The sequence below is a fragment of the Rattus norvegicus genome, chromosome 18 (assembly GCF_021556685.1).
Source record: "Rattus norvegicus strain SHRSP/BbbUtx chromosome 18, alternate assembly SHRSP_T2T, whole genome shotgun sequence".
NCBI classification, from domain to species: Eukaryota; Metazoa; Chordata; class Mammalia; order Rodentia; family Muridae; genus Rattus; species Rattus norvegicus.
This window is the reverse complement of record NC_141551.1, coordinates 29361482-29378397: the sequence shown is the minus strand read 5'-3', so window position 1 is coordinate 29378397 and position 16916 is coordinate 29361482. Positions and strand designations below refer to the sequence as shown.

General features: G+C 40.9%; 1 protein-coding gene across 1 annotated transcript; it reads right to left on the bottom strand.

The window, feature by feature from the left end:
• Window positions 1-10129: 10129 nt before the first annotated feature.
• On the bottom strand, window positions 10130-16234 carry Pcdhb22 (protocadherin beta 22). Its single transcript, NM_001416815.1, has one exon. It carries the CDS (start codon window positions 16111-16113, stop codon window positions 13726-13728), a length of 2388 nt encoding a protein of 795 aa, NP_001403744.1. The 5' UTR covers window positions 16114-16234; the 3' UTR covers window positions 10130-13725.
• Window positions 16235-16916: the final 682 nt, after the last annotated feature.

Here is a 16916-nt window from a genome sequence, read left to right as displayed (position 1 = left end):
AACATTTTGATTTGGAGTTTGGTTTAAAGCCCATTTCTTCTTTTAAAACATATTTTATTTCGTTACAGTTAAGATATACTCTATATGGTAGCTATAAAAGTGTTTTTGAGAATTTTCCAATTTGATTATATTCACAGAGTTTTTCTACCATATGAATTCTCAAATACATCTTCTCTGTCTTGTATTGATATTTTGTGCCATAGCAAAATGGATGAGAATCAAATACTTAAAACTCTTTGTATTTTTATATGAAGTATCCTAATGTCAATTTTTTTTAACAATAACCAACTTTCTGATTTATTTCTGGTTCTTTTTTTTATTAACTTGAGTATTTCTTATATACATTTCGAGTGTTATTCCCTTTCCTGGTTTCCGGGCAAACATCCCCCTCCCCCTTCCCCTTCCTTATGGGTGTTCCCCTCCCAACCCTTCCCCCATTGCCGCCCTCCCAACAACAGTCAAGTTCACTGGGGGTTCATTCTTAGCAGGACCCAGGGCTTCCCCTTCCACTGGTGCTCTTACTAGGATATTCATTGCTACCTATGAGGTCAGAGTCCAGGGTCAGTCCATGTATAGTCTATAGGTAGTGGCTTAGTCCCTGGAAGCTCTGGTTGCTTGGCATTGTTGTACATATGGGTCTCGAGCCCCCTCAAGATCTTCCAGTTCTTTCTCTGATTCCTTCAACGGGGGACCTATTCTCAGTTCAGTGGTTTGCTGCTGGCATTCGCCTCTGTATTTGCTGTATTCTGGCTGTGTCTCTCAGGAGCGATCTACATTCAGCTCCTGTCGGTCTGCACTTCTTTGCTTCATCCATCTTGTCTAATTGGGTGGCTGTATATGTATGGGCCACATGTGGGGCAGGCTCTGAATGGGTGTTCTTTCAGTCTCTGTTTTAATCTTTGCCTCTCTCTTCCCTGCCAAGGGTATTCTTGTTCCCCTTTTAAAGAAGGAGTGAAGCATTCACATTTTGATCATCCGTCTTGAGTTTCATTTGTTCTAGGCATCTAGGGTAATTCAAGCATTTGGGCTAATAGCCACTTATCAATGAGTGCATACCATGTATGTCTTTCTGTGATTGGGTTAGCTCACTCAGGATGATATTTTCCAGGTCCAACCATTTGCCTACGAATTTCATAAACTCGTTGTTTTTGATAGCTGAGTAATATTCCATTGTGTAGATGTACCACATTTTCGGTATCCATTCCTCTGTTGAAGGGCATCTGGGTTCTTTCCAGTTTCTGGCTATTATAAATAAGGCTGCAATGAACATAGTGGAGCACGTGTCTTTTTTATATGTTGGGGCATCTTTTGGGTATATGCCCAAGAGAGGTATAGCTGGATCCTCAGGCAGTTCAATGTCCAATTTTCTGAGGAACATCCAGACTGATTTCCAGAATGGTTGTACCAGTCTGCAATCCCACCAACAATGGAGGAGTGTTCCTCTTTCTCCGCATCCTCACCAGCATCTGCTGTCACCTGAGTTTTTGATCTTAGCCATTCTCACTGGTGTAAGGTGAAATCTCAGGGTTGTTTTGATTTGCATTTCCCTTATGACTAAAGATGTTGAACATTTCTTTAGGTGTTTCTCAGCCATTCGGCATTCCGCAGCTGTGAATTGTTTGTTTAGCTCTGAACCCCATTTTTTAATAGGGTTATTTGTCTCCCTGCGGTCTAACTTCTTGAGTTCTTTGTATATTTTGGATAAAAGGCCTCTATCTGTTGTACGATTGGTAAAGATCTTTTCCCAATCTGTTGGTTGTCGTTTTGTCCTAACCACAGTGTCCTTTGCCTTACAGAAGCTTTGCAGTTTTATGAGATCCCATTTGTCGATTCTTGATCTTAGAGCATAAGCCATTGGTGTTTTGTTCAGGAAATTTTTTCCAGTGACCATGTGTTCCAGATGCTTCCCTAGTTTTTCTTCTATTAGTTTGAGTGTGTCTGGTTTGATGTGGAGGTCCTTGATCCACTTCGACTTAAGCTTTGTACAGGGTGATAAGCATGGATCGATCTGCATTGTTCTACATGTTGCCCTCCAGTTGAACCAGCACCATTTGCTGAATATGCTATCTTTTTTCCATTCGATGGTTTTGGCTCCTTTGTCAAAAATCAAGTGACCATAGGTGTGTGGGTTCATTTCTGGGTCTTCAATTCTATTCCATTGGTCTATCTGTCTGTCTCTGTACCAATACCATGCAGTTTTTATCACTATTGCTCTGTAATACTGCTTGAGTTCAGGGATAGTGATTCCCCCTGAAGTCCTTTTATTGTTGAGGATAGCTTTAGCTATCCTGGGTTTTTTGTTATTCCAGATGAATTTGAAAATTGTTCTGTCTAACTCTTTGAAGTATTGGATTGGTATTTTGATGGGGATTGCATTGAATCTGTAGATCACTTTTGGTAAAATGGCCATTTTTACTATATTAATCGTGCCAATCCATGAGCATGGGAGATCTTTCCATCTTCTGAGGTCTTCTTCAATTTCTTTCTTCAGTGTCTTGAAGTTCTTATTGTACAGATCTTTTACTTGCTTTGTTAAAGTCACACCGAGGTACTTTATATTATTTGGGTCTATTATGAAGGGTGTCGTTTCCCTAATTTCTTTCTCGGCTTGTTTCTCTTTTGTGTAGAGGAAGGCTACTGATTTATTTGAGTTAATTTTATACCCAGCCACTTTGCTGAAGTTGTTTATCAGCTTTAGTAGTTCTTTGGTGGAACTTTTGGGATCACTTAAATATACTATCATATCATCTGCAAATAGTGATATTTTGACTCCTTCTTTTCCAATCTGTATCCCCTTGACCTCCTTTTCTTGTCTGATTGCTCTGGCTAGAACTTCAAGAACTATATTGAATAAGTAGTGAGAGAGTGGGCAGCCTTGTCTAGTCCCTGATTTTAGTGGAATTGCTTCAAGTTTCTCTCCATTAAGTTTAATGTTAGCAACTGGTTTGCTGTATATGGCTTTTACTATGTTTAGGTATGGGGCTTGAATTCCTATTCCTTCCAGGACTTTTATCATGAAGGGGTATTGAATTTTGTCAAATGCTTTCTCAGCATCTAATGAAATGATCATGTGGTTTTGTTCTTACAGTTTGTTTATATAATGGATCACGTTGATGGTTTTCCGTATATTGAACCATCCCTGCATGCCTGGGATGAAGCCTACTTGATCATGGTGGATGATTGCTTTGATGTGCTCTTGGATTCGGTTTGCCAGAATTTTATTAAGTATTTTTGCGTCGATATTCATAAGGGAAATTGGTCTGAAGTTCTCTTTCTTTGTTGGGTCTTTGTGTGGTTTAGGTATAAGAGTAATTGTGGCTTCATAGAAGGAATTCGGTTGTGCTCCATCCGTTTCAATTTTGTGGAATAGTTTGGACAATATTGGTATGAGGTCTTCTATGAAGGTCTGATAGAATTCTGCACTAAACCCGTCTGGACCTGGGCTCTTTTTGGTTGGGAGACCTTTAATGACTGCTTCTATTTCCTTAGGAGTTATGGGGTTGTTTAACTGGTTTATCTGTTCCTGATTTAACTTCGGTACCTGGTATCTGTATAGGAAATTGTCCATTTCCTGTAGATTTTCAAGTTTTGTTGAATATAGGTTTTTATAGTAAGATCTGATGATTTTTTGAATTTCCTCTGAATCTGTAGTTATGTCTCCCTTTTCATTTCTGATTTTGTTAATTTGGACACACTCTCTGTGTCCTCTCGTTAGTCTGGCTAAGGGTTTATCTATCTTGTTGATTTTCTCAAAGAACCAACTTTTGGTTCTGTTGATTCTTTCTATGGTCCTTTTTGTTTCTACTTGGTTGATTTCAGCTCTGAGTTTGATTATTTCCTGCCTTCTACTCCTCCTGGGTGTATTTGCTTCTTTTTGTTCTAGAGCTTTTAGGTGTGCTGTCAAGCTGCTGACATATGCTCTTTCCTGTTTCTTTCTGCAGGCACTCAGAGCTATGAGTTTTCCTCTTAGCACAGCTTTCATTCTGTCCCATAATTTTGGGTATGTTGTACCTTCATTTTCATTAAATTCTAAAAAGTCTTTAATTTCTTTCTTTATTTCTTCCTTGACCAGGTTATCATTGAGTAGAGCATTGTTCACTTTCCACGTATATGTGAGCATTCTTCCCTTATTGTTATTGAAGACCAGCTTTAGGCCGTGGTGGTCCGATAGCACGCATGGGATTATTTCTATCTTTCTGTACCTGTTCAGGCCCGTTTTTTGACCAATTATATGGTCAATTTTGGAGAAAGTACCATGAGGAGCTGAGAAGAAGGTATATCCTTTTGCTTTAGGATAGAATGTTCTATAAATATCTGTTAAGTCCATTTGGCTCATGACTTCTCTTAGTCTGTCTACGTCTCTCTTTAATTTCTGTTTCCATGATCTGTCCATTGATGAGAGTGGGGTGTTGAAATCTCCTACTATTATTGTGTGAGGTGCAACGTGTGTTTTGAGCTTTAGTAAGGTTTCTTTTACGTATGTAGGTGCCCTTGTATTTGGGGCATAGATATTTAGGATTGAGAGTTCATCTTGGTGGATTTTTCCTTTGATGAATATGAAGTGTCCTTCCTTATTGTTTTTGATGACTTTTAGTGGAAAATTGATTTTATCTGATATTAGAATGGCTACTCCAGCTTGCTTCTTCTGACCATTTGCTTGGAAAGTTGTTTTCCAGCCTTTCACTCTGAGGCAGTGTCTGTCTTTGTCTCTGAGGTGTGTTTCCTGTAGGCAGCAGAATGCAGGGTCCTCGTTGCGTATCCAGTTTGTTAATCTATGTCTTTTTATTGGGGAGTTGAGGCCATTGATGTTGAGAGATATTAAGGAATAGTGATTATTGCTTCCTGTTATATTCATATTTGGATGTGAGGTTATGTTTGTGTGCTTTTCTTCTCTTTGTTTTGTTGCCAAGACGATTAGTTTCTTGCTTCTTCTAGGGTATAGCTTGCCTCCTTATGTTGGGCTTTACCATTTATTATCCTTTGTAGTGCTGGATTTGTAGAAAGATATTGTGTAAATTTGATTTTGTCATGGAATATCTTGGTTTCTCCATCTATGTTAATTGAGAGTTTTGCAGGATACAGTAACCTGGGCTGGCATTTGTGTTCTCTTAGGGTCTGTATGACATCAGTCCAGGATCTTTGGCCTTCATAGTTTCTGGCGAGAAGTCTGGTGTGATTCTGATAGGTCTCCCTTTATATGTTACTTGACCTTTTTCCCTTACTGCTTTTAATATTCTTTCTTTATTTTGTGCGTTTGGTGTTTTGACTATTATGTGACGGGAGGTGTTTCTTTTCTGGTCCAATCTATTTGGAGTTCTGTAGGCTTCTTGTATGCCTATGGGTATCTCTTTTTTTAGGGTATGGAAGTTTTCTTCTATGATTTTGTTGAAGATATTTACTGGTCCTTTGAGCTGGGAGTCTTCACTCTCTTCTATACCTATTATCCTTAGGTTTGATCTTCTCATTGAGTCCTGGATTTCCTGTATGTTTTGGACCTGTAGCTTTTTCCACTTTACGTTATCTTTGACAGTTGAGTCAATGATTTCTATGGAATCTTCTGCTCCTGAGATTCTCTCTTCCATCTCTTGTATTCTTTTGGTGAAGCTTGTATCTACAGCTTCTTGTCTCTTCTTTTGGTTTTCTATATCCAGGGTTGTTTCCATGTGTTCTTTCTTGAATGCTTCTATTTCCATTTTTAATTCCTTCAACTGTTTGATTGTGTTTTCCTGGAATTCTTTCAGGGATTTTTGTGTCTCCTCTCTATGGGCTTCTACTTGTTTATTTATGTTTTCCTGGAATTCTTTCAGGCATTTTTGCGATTCCTCTTTGTAGGCTTCTACTTGTTCTCTAATTGAGTTCTTCATGTCTTTCTTGAAGTCCTCCAGCATCATGATCAAATATGATTTTGAAACTAGATCTTGCTTTTCTGGTGTGTTTGGATATTCCATATTTGTTTTGTTGGGAGAATTGGGCTCCGATGGTGCCATGTAGTCTTGGTTTCTGTTGCTTGGGTTCCTGAGCTTGCCTCCCGCCATCAGATTATCTCTAGTGTTACTTTGTTCTGCTATTTCTGACAGAGGCTAGACTGCCCTATAAGCCTGTGTGTCAGGAGTGCTGTAGACCTGTTTTCCTGTTTTCTTTCAGTCAGTTCTGGGGACAGAGTGTTCTGCTTTCGGGCGTGTAGTTTTTCCTCTCTACAGGTCTTCAGCTGTTCCTGTGGGCCTGTGTCTTGAGTTCACCAGGCAGGTCACTTGCAGCAGAAAAGTTGGTCTTACCTGTGGTCCCGAGGCTCAAGTTCACTCGCGGGGTGCTGCCCACGAGCTCTCTGTGGCGGCAGCCACCAGGAAGATCTGTGCCGCCGTTTTCGGGAGCTTCTTTGCACCAGGGTTCCAGATGGCATTTGTTGTTTTCCTCTGGTGTCTGAGATGTGTGTGCAGAGTGCAGTCTCTTCTGGTTTTCCAGGCATGTCTGCCTCTCTGAAGGTTTAGCTCTCCCTCCCACGGGATTTGGGTGCAGAGAACTGTTTATCTGGTCTGTTTCCTTCAGGTTCTGGTGGTGTCTCAGACGCAGCGGTCCTGGTGCTCCTGGGCCTTCCCCCACGGGAACCCAGAGGCCTTATACAGTTTCCCCTTGGGCCAGGGATGTGGGCAGGGGTGGGCAGTGTTGGTGGTCTCTTCTGCTCTGCAGCCTCAGGAGTGCCCACCTGACCAGGCGGTGGGGTCTCTCTCCCACGGGGTCAGGGAGCAGAGAGCTGCTGTGGGCCGGGATCCGCGGGTGTGGGACTTCCGGTAAACACAGGAGGTGCCCGGTCCTAGAAGAATTCTGCCTCTGTGTGTCCCAAGTTCACCAGGCAGGTCTCTTGCAGCAGAAAAGTTGGTCTTACCTGAGGTCCCGAGGCTCAAGTTCGCTTGTGGGGTGCTGCCCACAAGCTCTCTGCAGCGGCAGGAACCAGGAAGATCTGTGCCGCCGTTTCCGGGAGCTTCAGTGCACCAGGGTTCCAGATGGCGTTTGGTGTTTTCCTCTGGCGTCTGAGATGTGTGCAGAGTGCAGTCTCTTCTGGTTTCCCAGGCGTGTCTGCCTCTCTGAAGTTTTAGCTCTCCCTCCCACCCCTAATGTCAATTTAAGGTAAGTTGTGATAATAACTGACTATCTTGATCACTTCCTAGAGAAAAAAAATCACAGCTAAAGGCAACTGAAGATATAACAAAATACTGACAATCAATGAGTAAAATTAAACAAAATTGTAAACAAATGACTGAAAGCAGATTGTTTGAATACAATATTAAACATGTACAGCCATAGAAGAATTGTCTTACATATAAATTGAACGGACTTTTCAGTGTTAAGACAGCTAATAATGTTGGGAAAAAAACCAAAACCCCAACTCTGTTGTTTACTTTAACTATAATGCAGGTTGAATATAACATTATAGAAAAAATATGTATAATGAAAGACCAACTGTAGCTATAGGAACTATGAGATGGAGTGGTTGGCACTAGGGCAGAAAGCCTAGGACCTAGCAACTGCAAACTGAGATTACCAACCACTGCCCTATTCCTTTTTGTCATCCCTTCAGATGACTATAGCCCTGCAAACCTCTTTTCTGTACTTACTCTTCTCTAATCCCTTACACCTCTGCCTCATCTTCAAGAGAATCACTTTTCCTAGAACCTATATACATGCCAAGTTCTGGCCATGGCAACTCTCCACTGTCTGGGAATCTCTTCATTTGAACCCTAGAAACCCACCATCCCTAGTCCATCTACAGCCCCCAAGTAATTTTGTAGGAAAGCATGGAAACAATGGGTGAACTGAATGCCAAGGACCCAAATGAGAAGAAGAGTGTAGAGCAGAAGGCAATCCAGAAAAAGAGAACAGGATTGGAGGAGGAGACAATATCTTAGGAGAAAGAAAAAGAACCTACTGAGTATAGAGATCAGTCTTTGAAAGTGATGGACATGCTGATGAGGAAGAAAAGGATAACAAGGAGGTTGTGCTGTAAAGAGGAGAATATAGCAGATCCCAAACATCAGAATACAGTTTGTCAATTTTACACAAACTAAAGTTCCCAAAGCATATAATGTGGAATAGCCCATTGAACTGGCCTGGACATGCATCTGTTAGACATGTTCTTCATTGTTAGGTGATTCAGGAGGTGTTGTCATCCCTGGACTGGTGAGTCTGGGCTATATAATAAAAAGTATCCGAGTAAGCAAAAGAAAAACAAGCCAGTAAGCAGTGTTTCTCTGTGGTCTCTGCTTCAATGTGTATAGCCAGGTTCCTGCCCTGATGTCTCTCAATTTTGGTTTATGATCAGGAGCTAGAATAAACTCTTTCTTTTTCAAGTTGCTATTTACCAGTGTTTAAATGTAGCAGCAGAGAAGTAAACTAGGGCAGTGGGCATGAGCTCTTGCTAATGGGATAGTACTGGGAGGCCCCTCAGTGTCTAGATTTAGAGTAGGAAATGATGAGTACAGCTGTCTTACCCTGGATACCTGCTCTGGATCTGCCCCAGAGCTGAGACCCCTTTCTCCTTCCTGGATCAACAATTCCATGTCTCCAGGAATAGCTCCTCTAATTTCTTTTCCATTGTTCAAACTCCATATCAGCGCCCAAGCTGCCTCTATTTGCCCCTCTTGCCTGTCTTCTTTGTTCCCTTCCATTTGTCCTGGCCCTCAAATAGCAGCTTTTCTTCCTCCACACACTGAGCATCCGAATCTTCTCTCCTTCCACACCCATCTCTTGCTTTTCTCTTTTGTCTACCTCAGGTATCCTCCTCTCAGGTAGAACTATGCTTCCAAGGTAGGAGCACAATTGAGAAGGCCTGACAGCTTAGCCCATTATGCTCCCACTTTTGTATAATTTAGTAAAGTGATGATCATCATATATCAAAAAAGAGAACTATGAGATGGCAAATATTAGTTAATATCAGACAAATATTAACTAGAAACTGAAAGAGATACATTTTACAATGACAAATGCCAAGTCATCACACTAAAAATCCTACCTGTGTGAAACAAGTAACAGATTAAATGTTAATAAAGTTTAAAAATGATAGACCTGAAAAAAGAGATAAATAAAAACACAATAATATTTGATGAAATTAACACATTGCTGTAAGTAAATATGAGATGTAAGAAAATTATGCATAAATAATATTTAAACCTTTCTGAAAACTTAGTTAATATTTACAAATCTTTACTTTTACCAAGCACAGACTATACTCCTTTCAAGTGGACTTGGGAATTTTTACCAATACACCTCAGAACACTGGATTCTTTAAATAAAAGAATTCAGTAAGTTTCAAGGGCCACAGTTGTACAGAATATATTCTCAAATCAAAAAATGAGGAATAATAAAATCGTATCCTCAAAGCACTTTGAAATAAATAAGCTAAAAATTCCAAACAGCACGCCTGTCAAAGAAGATGAAAATAATAAATTCAAATAGAATGTTCATAAAAATACAAAACATCAAACTTCATTAGCTTCACTTTAAGTACTATACAGAGAAAAAGGTGCAGCTTCATTCATATTTTATGTGCTTTGATTTAAAATTTAAAAGTAAGGTATAAAGTAAATAAGAAAGTAGCAAAATAGAAAGCTCAATCCAAAGGAGATAATAGAAATTATAAAATAATTGTAGAGTTCAATGAAACAGAAAATAGAAAGTTATAGGCAATGTATCAAAGATAATGCTGGCTTGTTTTTTTAAAATAATGAAGTTGATACTCTCACACTAGTGTTTATAAGAAGAGGTGAGAAAACACATATTACCAATATCTAGAATAAAAAGAAGACTATTATTGTATAGCTTACTATATGAAAATAACTTATGAGATAAAATTAATATTATAAATAATGTCTTTTAAAAATTCCATATTTTATATACCTTTTGAGATTTTTAAAGATCTAAATAAGAAAATAAGTTACCTACAGAAAATAAAATTTGGAATTGCAGGATATCAGGTTGAGTTTGCAGTGCGGCCTTCCCAAACAAAAAATGTTTACCCATGGGTGATTTTAATGGTCAATTATATCAAATTCACAAACTAAAAGAAAAAAAATAATAAAAACCTTTGTTAGCTATTCTTTTACTGTTGCAAGAAAATACCATGACCAAATGAGACTGAAGGAAGAAAGTGTTTATTTTTGCTTACGTTTCCAGAAGGAGAATATACAATGGTTGTGAGGTACAGCAGCAGGCAGCAGGTCACATATTGAGCCACAAACACTAGGGAAGAGAAGAACCTGGTTGTGGAGTGATGCTGTGAACTCTCGAAGCTCACCCGCAGTGAGGGGCTTTCTCCAGCAGACCCGTACTGCCTCCTTAAACAGATCCAGCAACTGGGGACCAAGTACTCGAATTATTAGCTTATAGGAAACAATTTTCACTCAAACAATCACAAATACCTTATACAAACCTTTATAAAATAGAAGAGGGAGAAGCGATGGCCAGCTAACTTAATGAGACAATGGGAACTTGAATGAACTGACCTAACGTGTTCGAATCTCTGGGCCTGCTTCAAAAACATTTCAACATATGAGAAGGCTGATAGAATTGATCCAAGTATAATGTTTAGACAAATGAAGAGAAAGTCCAAATCTAAATATACCAGTAATACATTTCCTTTTCTCGTTTTCTATTCAAATCAACATTATTTAAGTTTTTTTGTCATTGCTTCCAAAGGACAAGAACTACTCCTACTGATTGGTTGCTAATGACAGTATCCTGGAAAAAATAATACTTGCTATTTTCTAACCCATTAGCAGGCACAATGGAAAATGGGAAGATGGGATCAACTTCTGAAAGTTCTGTCAGTCAGAGAGTGTGTTATACGATTACAGTAATTAGCATCACATTATATCTAAAGATGAGGAAAAATTCATTAAAAATGTGCTTGAAGAACAACAATATCAATCAACCAGACCCCCCAGAACTCCCAGGGACTAAATCACCAACCAAAGAGTACACTTGGAATGACTCATGGCTCCAGCCGCATATGTAGTAGAGGATGGCATTGTTTGACATTAATGGGAGGAGAAGCCTTGGTACTACGAAGGCTCAATACCCCTGTGTAGGTGAACACCAGGGCAGGGAGGCTGGAGTGGGTGGGTGGGTGGGTGGAGGAGTACCCTCATAGAAACAGAGGGAGGGGATGAGATAGGGGTTTCCAGAGGGGAAACCAGGAAAGGGGATAACAGTTGAAAAGTAAATAAATAGAATATCCAATTAAATGTGTTTGGCCCTTCAATGGGGCTTCTGTATTATTAACTCTGTAACTCTCATTTCTATTATTAACTTTCAGATTTCCCAGGCACTAGTGAAATGTTTCCCAGTTGACTTCTCTCCCATGCATGCATCCTTGCCAGTGATTTTTCCTGATTTTAACATATGTTATAATGTAATTAGAATGAGAGTTTCCCTCCAGTCATCAGGTCCTGGATATATTTTGTTTTTATTTTTCATCTGATACTTTACTATAACCAGTGAAAAGAAATCAAGTTCTGGCAGTTTTCCTGGAAATTTCCACTGCCAAAGGACCAAGTGAATGTGTTCTTTCCCTCATATAATGTAAGTCATGATTCAGCTAAGTTTTCTGCAATTGCATAAAAATAAAAGTGTTAATTTCCTCCAGTTTTTAATAATGTTTTCCTTGCCTGGGCTCCAACTAGAAGTAACTCTAACATCCAGATTTCTTGCCATTGTTGCTTTAAATTATAAGTTCTATAAGCCAATGTATTTTATAAATACTACATGCCTCACTTCCTCTCGTGTCTTTACTGGCAGACTTGTTAATACCATATTTCTACCAAGTCTACCAAAGCAACCTGAACATTTTCTGTGTCTGCAATTTCTTCTGTGCCTGACCACCACCCAGTTAAAAACCCAGGTCCATACCTTTCTCCAAAACAGAGTTTATCTCTGTAGCCCTGGCTGTACTGGAACTTACTCTGTAGACCAGACTGGCCTCAAACTTAAAGATCTGCCTGCCTCTGCCTTGTGAGTGCTGGGATTAAAGGAGGACACCGCCACTGCCTGGCTCCACTTCCATATTTTTAAGTCTTTTTATCAGCTGCATCCTCAGGCTTCACCTGGAGAAGGAGAACGATCAGAAAACATACCACAAGGAAGTGACTTATTCTACTCTGGGAGTTCACTAGAAAGTTCAAAATCCACATGATATTCAGAATGTGGCAGGTTAAAACACTGAATCACAAGATGCACCTAAAGTCCTTAGGGAATTTCTTTCTCTTCCCACACCTCTCTCACATGGTTTTTCAAGACAGGGTCCTAGCTGTCCTGGAACTCACCATGTAGACCAGCTGGCCTTGAACTCACAGAGATCTGCTTGTCTCTGCCTCCCAAGGACTAAAGACATGTGCCACTATGGCTGGCTATTCTTCATCTCTAGGTAGATTCAACTTTGCTTTTAAAGCCTTTCACTGGTTCTCTCAGACCCACTTAAATGATCTAGACTGTACATCCTGTTTTAAGTTTAGCTTATGAACAACCTTAATTTTGTTCATGTTTTATCTCTACAATATAAAGTAATATTCACAGATTCTAGGGATCAGGACTGAACATATTTGGGGAATCAGTTTTCCCCCTGAAAATTTCTCCAAATCATTTAATACTACATCAACAAATCTTTACTAAATTTGTTTAGTTAACAAATGCAAATTCTATATAATACATTTTCTTCCAAATTCCTTGTCAATTAGAGCAATATCATCATCCAAAGCATGTAAATATTGGCATGCTGTACCACCAGAAATTACCAGGAATTTTGGGATTTACATCAGGATTTCCTCACTATAATAAGTGATAGTAGCGCGTGCACACACACACACACACACACACACACACACGCACACACACATGCATCACTCTTCCTGGAGCTTATTGAGTTTATGATATCAGTAACATGCCAAGTGTGACAATCAGCTAAAGAGAATGAAGAGACTTTTAGCCTTTTCAGTGTTAACTTTGGAGACAAAGAATGGATGATGCGGGTCCGGTTTCATGAGACGATATGTACAGTGTTGGAGAGTAGAAAATATAATAAGGGAATCTGGAAGAAACGGCATTAATGACTATGAACTGCTTCCAGAGAGAACAAAATGAGGCTACCGAAGTCATGCCCAGGCAAACAATAAAACTAAGGACTTCCAGTTTTAAAATGAAGTATTATTTAAAAGAAATCATATGTCCTTCTATGGCATCACGCACACCAGGAATATATTTTTAATTTTGAGACCTAATCTCCCTTGATCATCACATAGCCCAGGCTGAGCTTGCATTCTCTATGTAGAAGATGATGACCTTAAATTCCCGATAGTGTGTCTCCACCTCTGGGGCTGGATTTACAGAGAGACCTAACCTAAGGTCTCCAACAAAGTACACAAGCTCTCTATAAACCAATCCATTCCCCATAGGCCAGGACATATACTTTTATAATTAGAATTTTATTCATTACAGAAAATACACATTCTTTAGGAGAGACTACTGCAAATTCAATCAGGAACATGAAGTGTCCTGATGTAAAATGTTCAGTAACAACAAATTTGGAAAAATACGTAATAAAGCCAATAAACAAACAAAAATACTATATAAACTAGTAGAGAAAATGAAAAACAAAAGAAGTGAACATTACTACCAGATTCGAAAAGAAAACGAGAATGCAAAAGCAACAGAAGTATACAAAGAATGAAATGTGTTGTTTCACATGCCTAAAATGCTTGGGGAGGATGAATTATCTCCTAGTTCCCTACCAGAGTTTTGGTCTACAATACTAGAAAACACAGGCTTCAAGAATTTGAACTCATTACTCTGAGAATCTCCTGTAAGACACACCTCATACTGGTAGCTCTGGGACAGGGTCCCCACACCACTGACATCCACTAGGTGACCAGGAAAGTGTCCCTCAGCCATAGAGCAGACACCCGGAGTGGCCTCCCTGGCCCTCCTGCACAGCCTCACCCCGACAAACAGCAGCACAGACAAAAGGAAGAGAGAAGACACAGAAGCCAAGGCAATAACCAGGTACAGAGTGAGCACGTCCTCATCTTGGTCACTGGGGTCGCGCACCACCTCTGGCAGAGGTAGGTAGGGCTGGGAGAAGCCATCCACCAGAAGCACTTGAAGCATGACGCTGGCAGAGCGCGGAGGCTCTCCATTGTCCTTGACCATTAGCAGCAGTTTGTGCTTGTGCACATCGCGCTCGTTCAGCAGCCTGGTGGTGCGCACTTCGCCATTATGCGCCCACACGCTGAACAGTCCGGGCTCCGTGGCCTTAAGCAGCTGGAACGACAGCCAGGCATTCTGGCCAGAGTCAGAGTCCACTGCTACCACCTTGGTGATCAGGTAGCCAGGCTCTGCCGCCCTGGGCAGTAGCTCAGTAAAGGGCACAGAGGCGTTCTGCAGTGGGTAGAGCACGAAGGGCGCATTGTCATTGTTGTCCAGCACCACCACCCGCACCAGAGCCTGGCTGCTGAGTGCAGGTGAGCCTCGGTCCGTGGCACCCACGTGGAACTCGAAGGCCTGCAGGGCCTCATAGTCCATTGCCCTGAGCGCGAATAGCTGGCCATTGTCAGTGTTAATGGAGATAAGTGAGGTGAGGGCCAGCTGCGGGTCATGGGGCGGCAGCAGCGAGTAGGTGATGTGGGCATTGGATCCTGAGTCTGAGTCTGTGGCGCTGATGGTGCCTATGTGCAGGGCGGGGCTGTTGTTCTCGTGGACAAACATGGTGTAGGAGGTTTGGGTGAAGGCGGGGGCGTTGTCGTTGATGTCAGACACCTGCACTGTTATGGTGTGCTGGGTTGTGAGCCTGGGTGTGCCCAGGTCTGAGACGAAGATGGTGATGTTATACTCAGCTCTGCTCTCTCTGTCCAAAGCTCCGTCTGTCATCAGTCTAAAGAAGTTCTCAACAGAAGGTTCCAATGTAAAGGGAACACCTTCCTGGATGGAACAAATTGTCTTTCCATTTTCTCCAGAGTCTCGGTCTCGAACCCGAAACAGTGCCACCTCTGTCTCTGGTGAATTTTCTGGGATGGGGTTGGTGAGGGATGACATAATTAGTTCTGGGTAATTATCATTGACATCCACCACCTGAATAGAAACAGAACATTTTCCAGAAAGACCCCCGCCATCGGATGCCTCTATGTCTACTTCATATGAAGATGTTGTCTCAAAGTCCAGTGTTTTAATTAGTCGAACTTCTCCTGATAGAGCATTTAGCTCAAAAGTTTTGCTCATCTTCTGAGAGCTATGAAAAAGAGAGTATGATACCTCTCCATTTGTCCCAATGTCTGAATCCTTAGCAGAGACCTTAGCAACCAGGGAACCCAAGGGGCTGTTCTCTAGGATTTGCACACGGTAGAAAGCCTGTGCAAACTCAGGGGCATTGTCATTGACATCCAAGACAATAATCCGGATTTGCGAGGTGCCAGTCCTGGGTGGAGAACCGCCATCCAGCGCGGTCAGAGTTAATCTGAACTCTGCCTGCTCCTCGCGATCAAGCTCTTTGTCCAGCACGAGCTCTGGGTATTTTCTCCCATCACCTCGGTTGCGGATGGAAACATGGAAATGAGAATTGGTACCAATTTTATAGTTCTGAATGCTGTTATTTCCCACATCCAAATCCTGAGCGGTTTTGAGTAGAAATGCAGTGTCAACAGGGCTAGTCTCTATGATTTTCACGGTCATTTCTCTTTCAGGAAACTCGGGAGAATGATCATTGATGTCTCCTACTTGTAGCTCAGCTTGAAATATTTCCAGTGGTTTTTTCAGTAACACTTGGAAATGAATGACACAGGGCTCAGTGGGGCCGCACAGCTCCTCCCGGTCCAGTTTTTCATTTAAGATTAGCTTCCCAGTCTGTAGATCAAGCTGCAAGCGTGATTCATTTTCCTCACACACTACTTGGGCTCCTCGAGCAGCTAGCTCCGCAACTCCCAGCCCTAGGTCCTGGACTAGATCTGCCAAAACAGTGCCGCTGGGTGTTTCCTCCATCACAAAGTAACGGCGGGGTTTCCAGCCCGCCCCAGCCACTCCCAGGAAAAGAAAGATTAACAGAACTTGCCTTTGCCTGTGTTCTCTTCCAATCTTCATCTTTGTTTCTGCACCCAGGGTACAAGGACATCCAGATAGCGGTAAACCTGTTAGTTAATAGCTTTCTTGGAAGTGTAGATTGGCAGCATTCTCTGGAGCGTTAAAGGTCTGAGCTCTGCCTAAGGTCTTTTTTGCCTGGGATCTCAAAAAAAATTTTTTTTTAAATCCCCTTTCCGACTTCGTCATTTTTTTTAAGTCTTAGCCTGCAGCGCCACCATGCGTTGACTATGCTCTTCAACAGATCGCTCCATGTTTTCATTCTTTTTATAGTCTATTTGGTTGTCAGAAGTTTAAACACTTAACAACATTATTTTAATTATACAGTCCCTCATTCAACAAAAAGAATTATTGTTATTAATGTGCCGATTCTAAAATTTACAAGAATAAACAACCCTGACAAGCTGCTTACCTTCTAGAAATCATACAGTCTGTGCTGGAGACCCTCTAGGTGAAACCGAGAGAGAAAAAAGACACAGTATCGCCTAATCAGTCACTTTGTAATATTAGTAACATACACCCATGCAAGTTCTTAAAATTCTTTCAGTATAAAGCATGGTTAATACTTCTGGAGTTTCTTTGTAATTTTATGTCTCCTAGGTACCAAAATTGTGGTTCCAGTTGGTTGGGTTTCATAAAGAAAAAAATCTACATATTACTCCCAGCTTATGATATATATTCTACATTTGGTCAGCAACTTAAAATGGTATACAACTATCCGACTATGGGAAAACTCCTGTGAAAGCGCCTCTTACCCCATATTTTTTCTCCCAGGTGTCTTTCATTATATGCAGCGTAAGTGAATG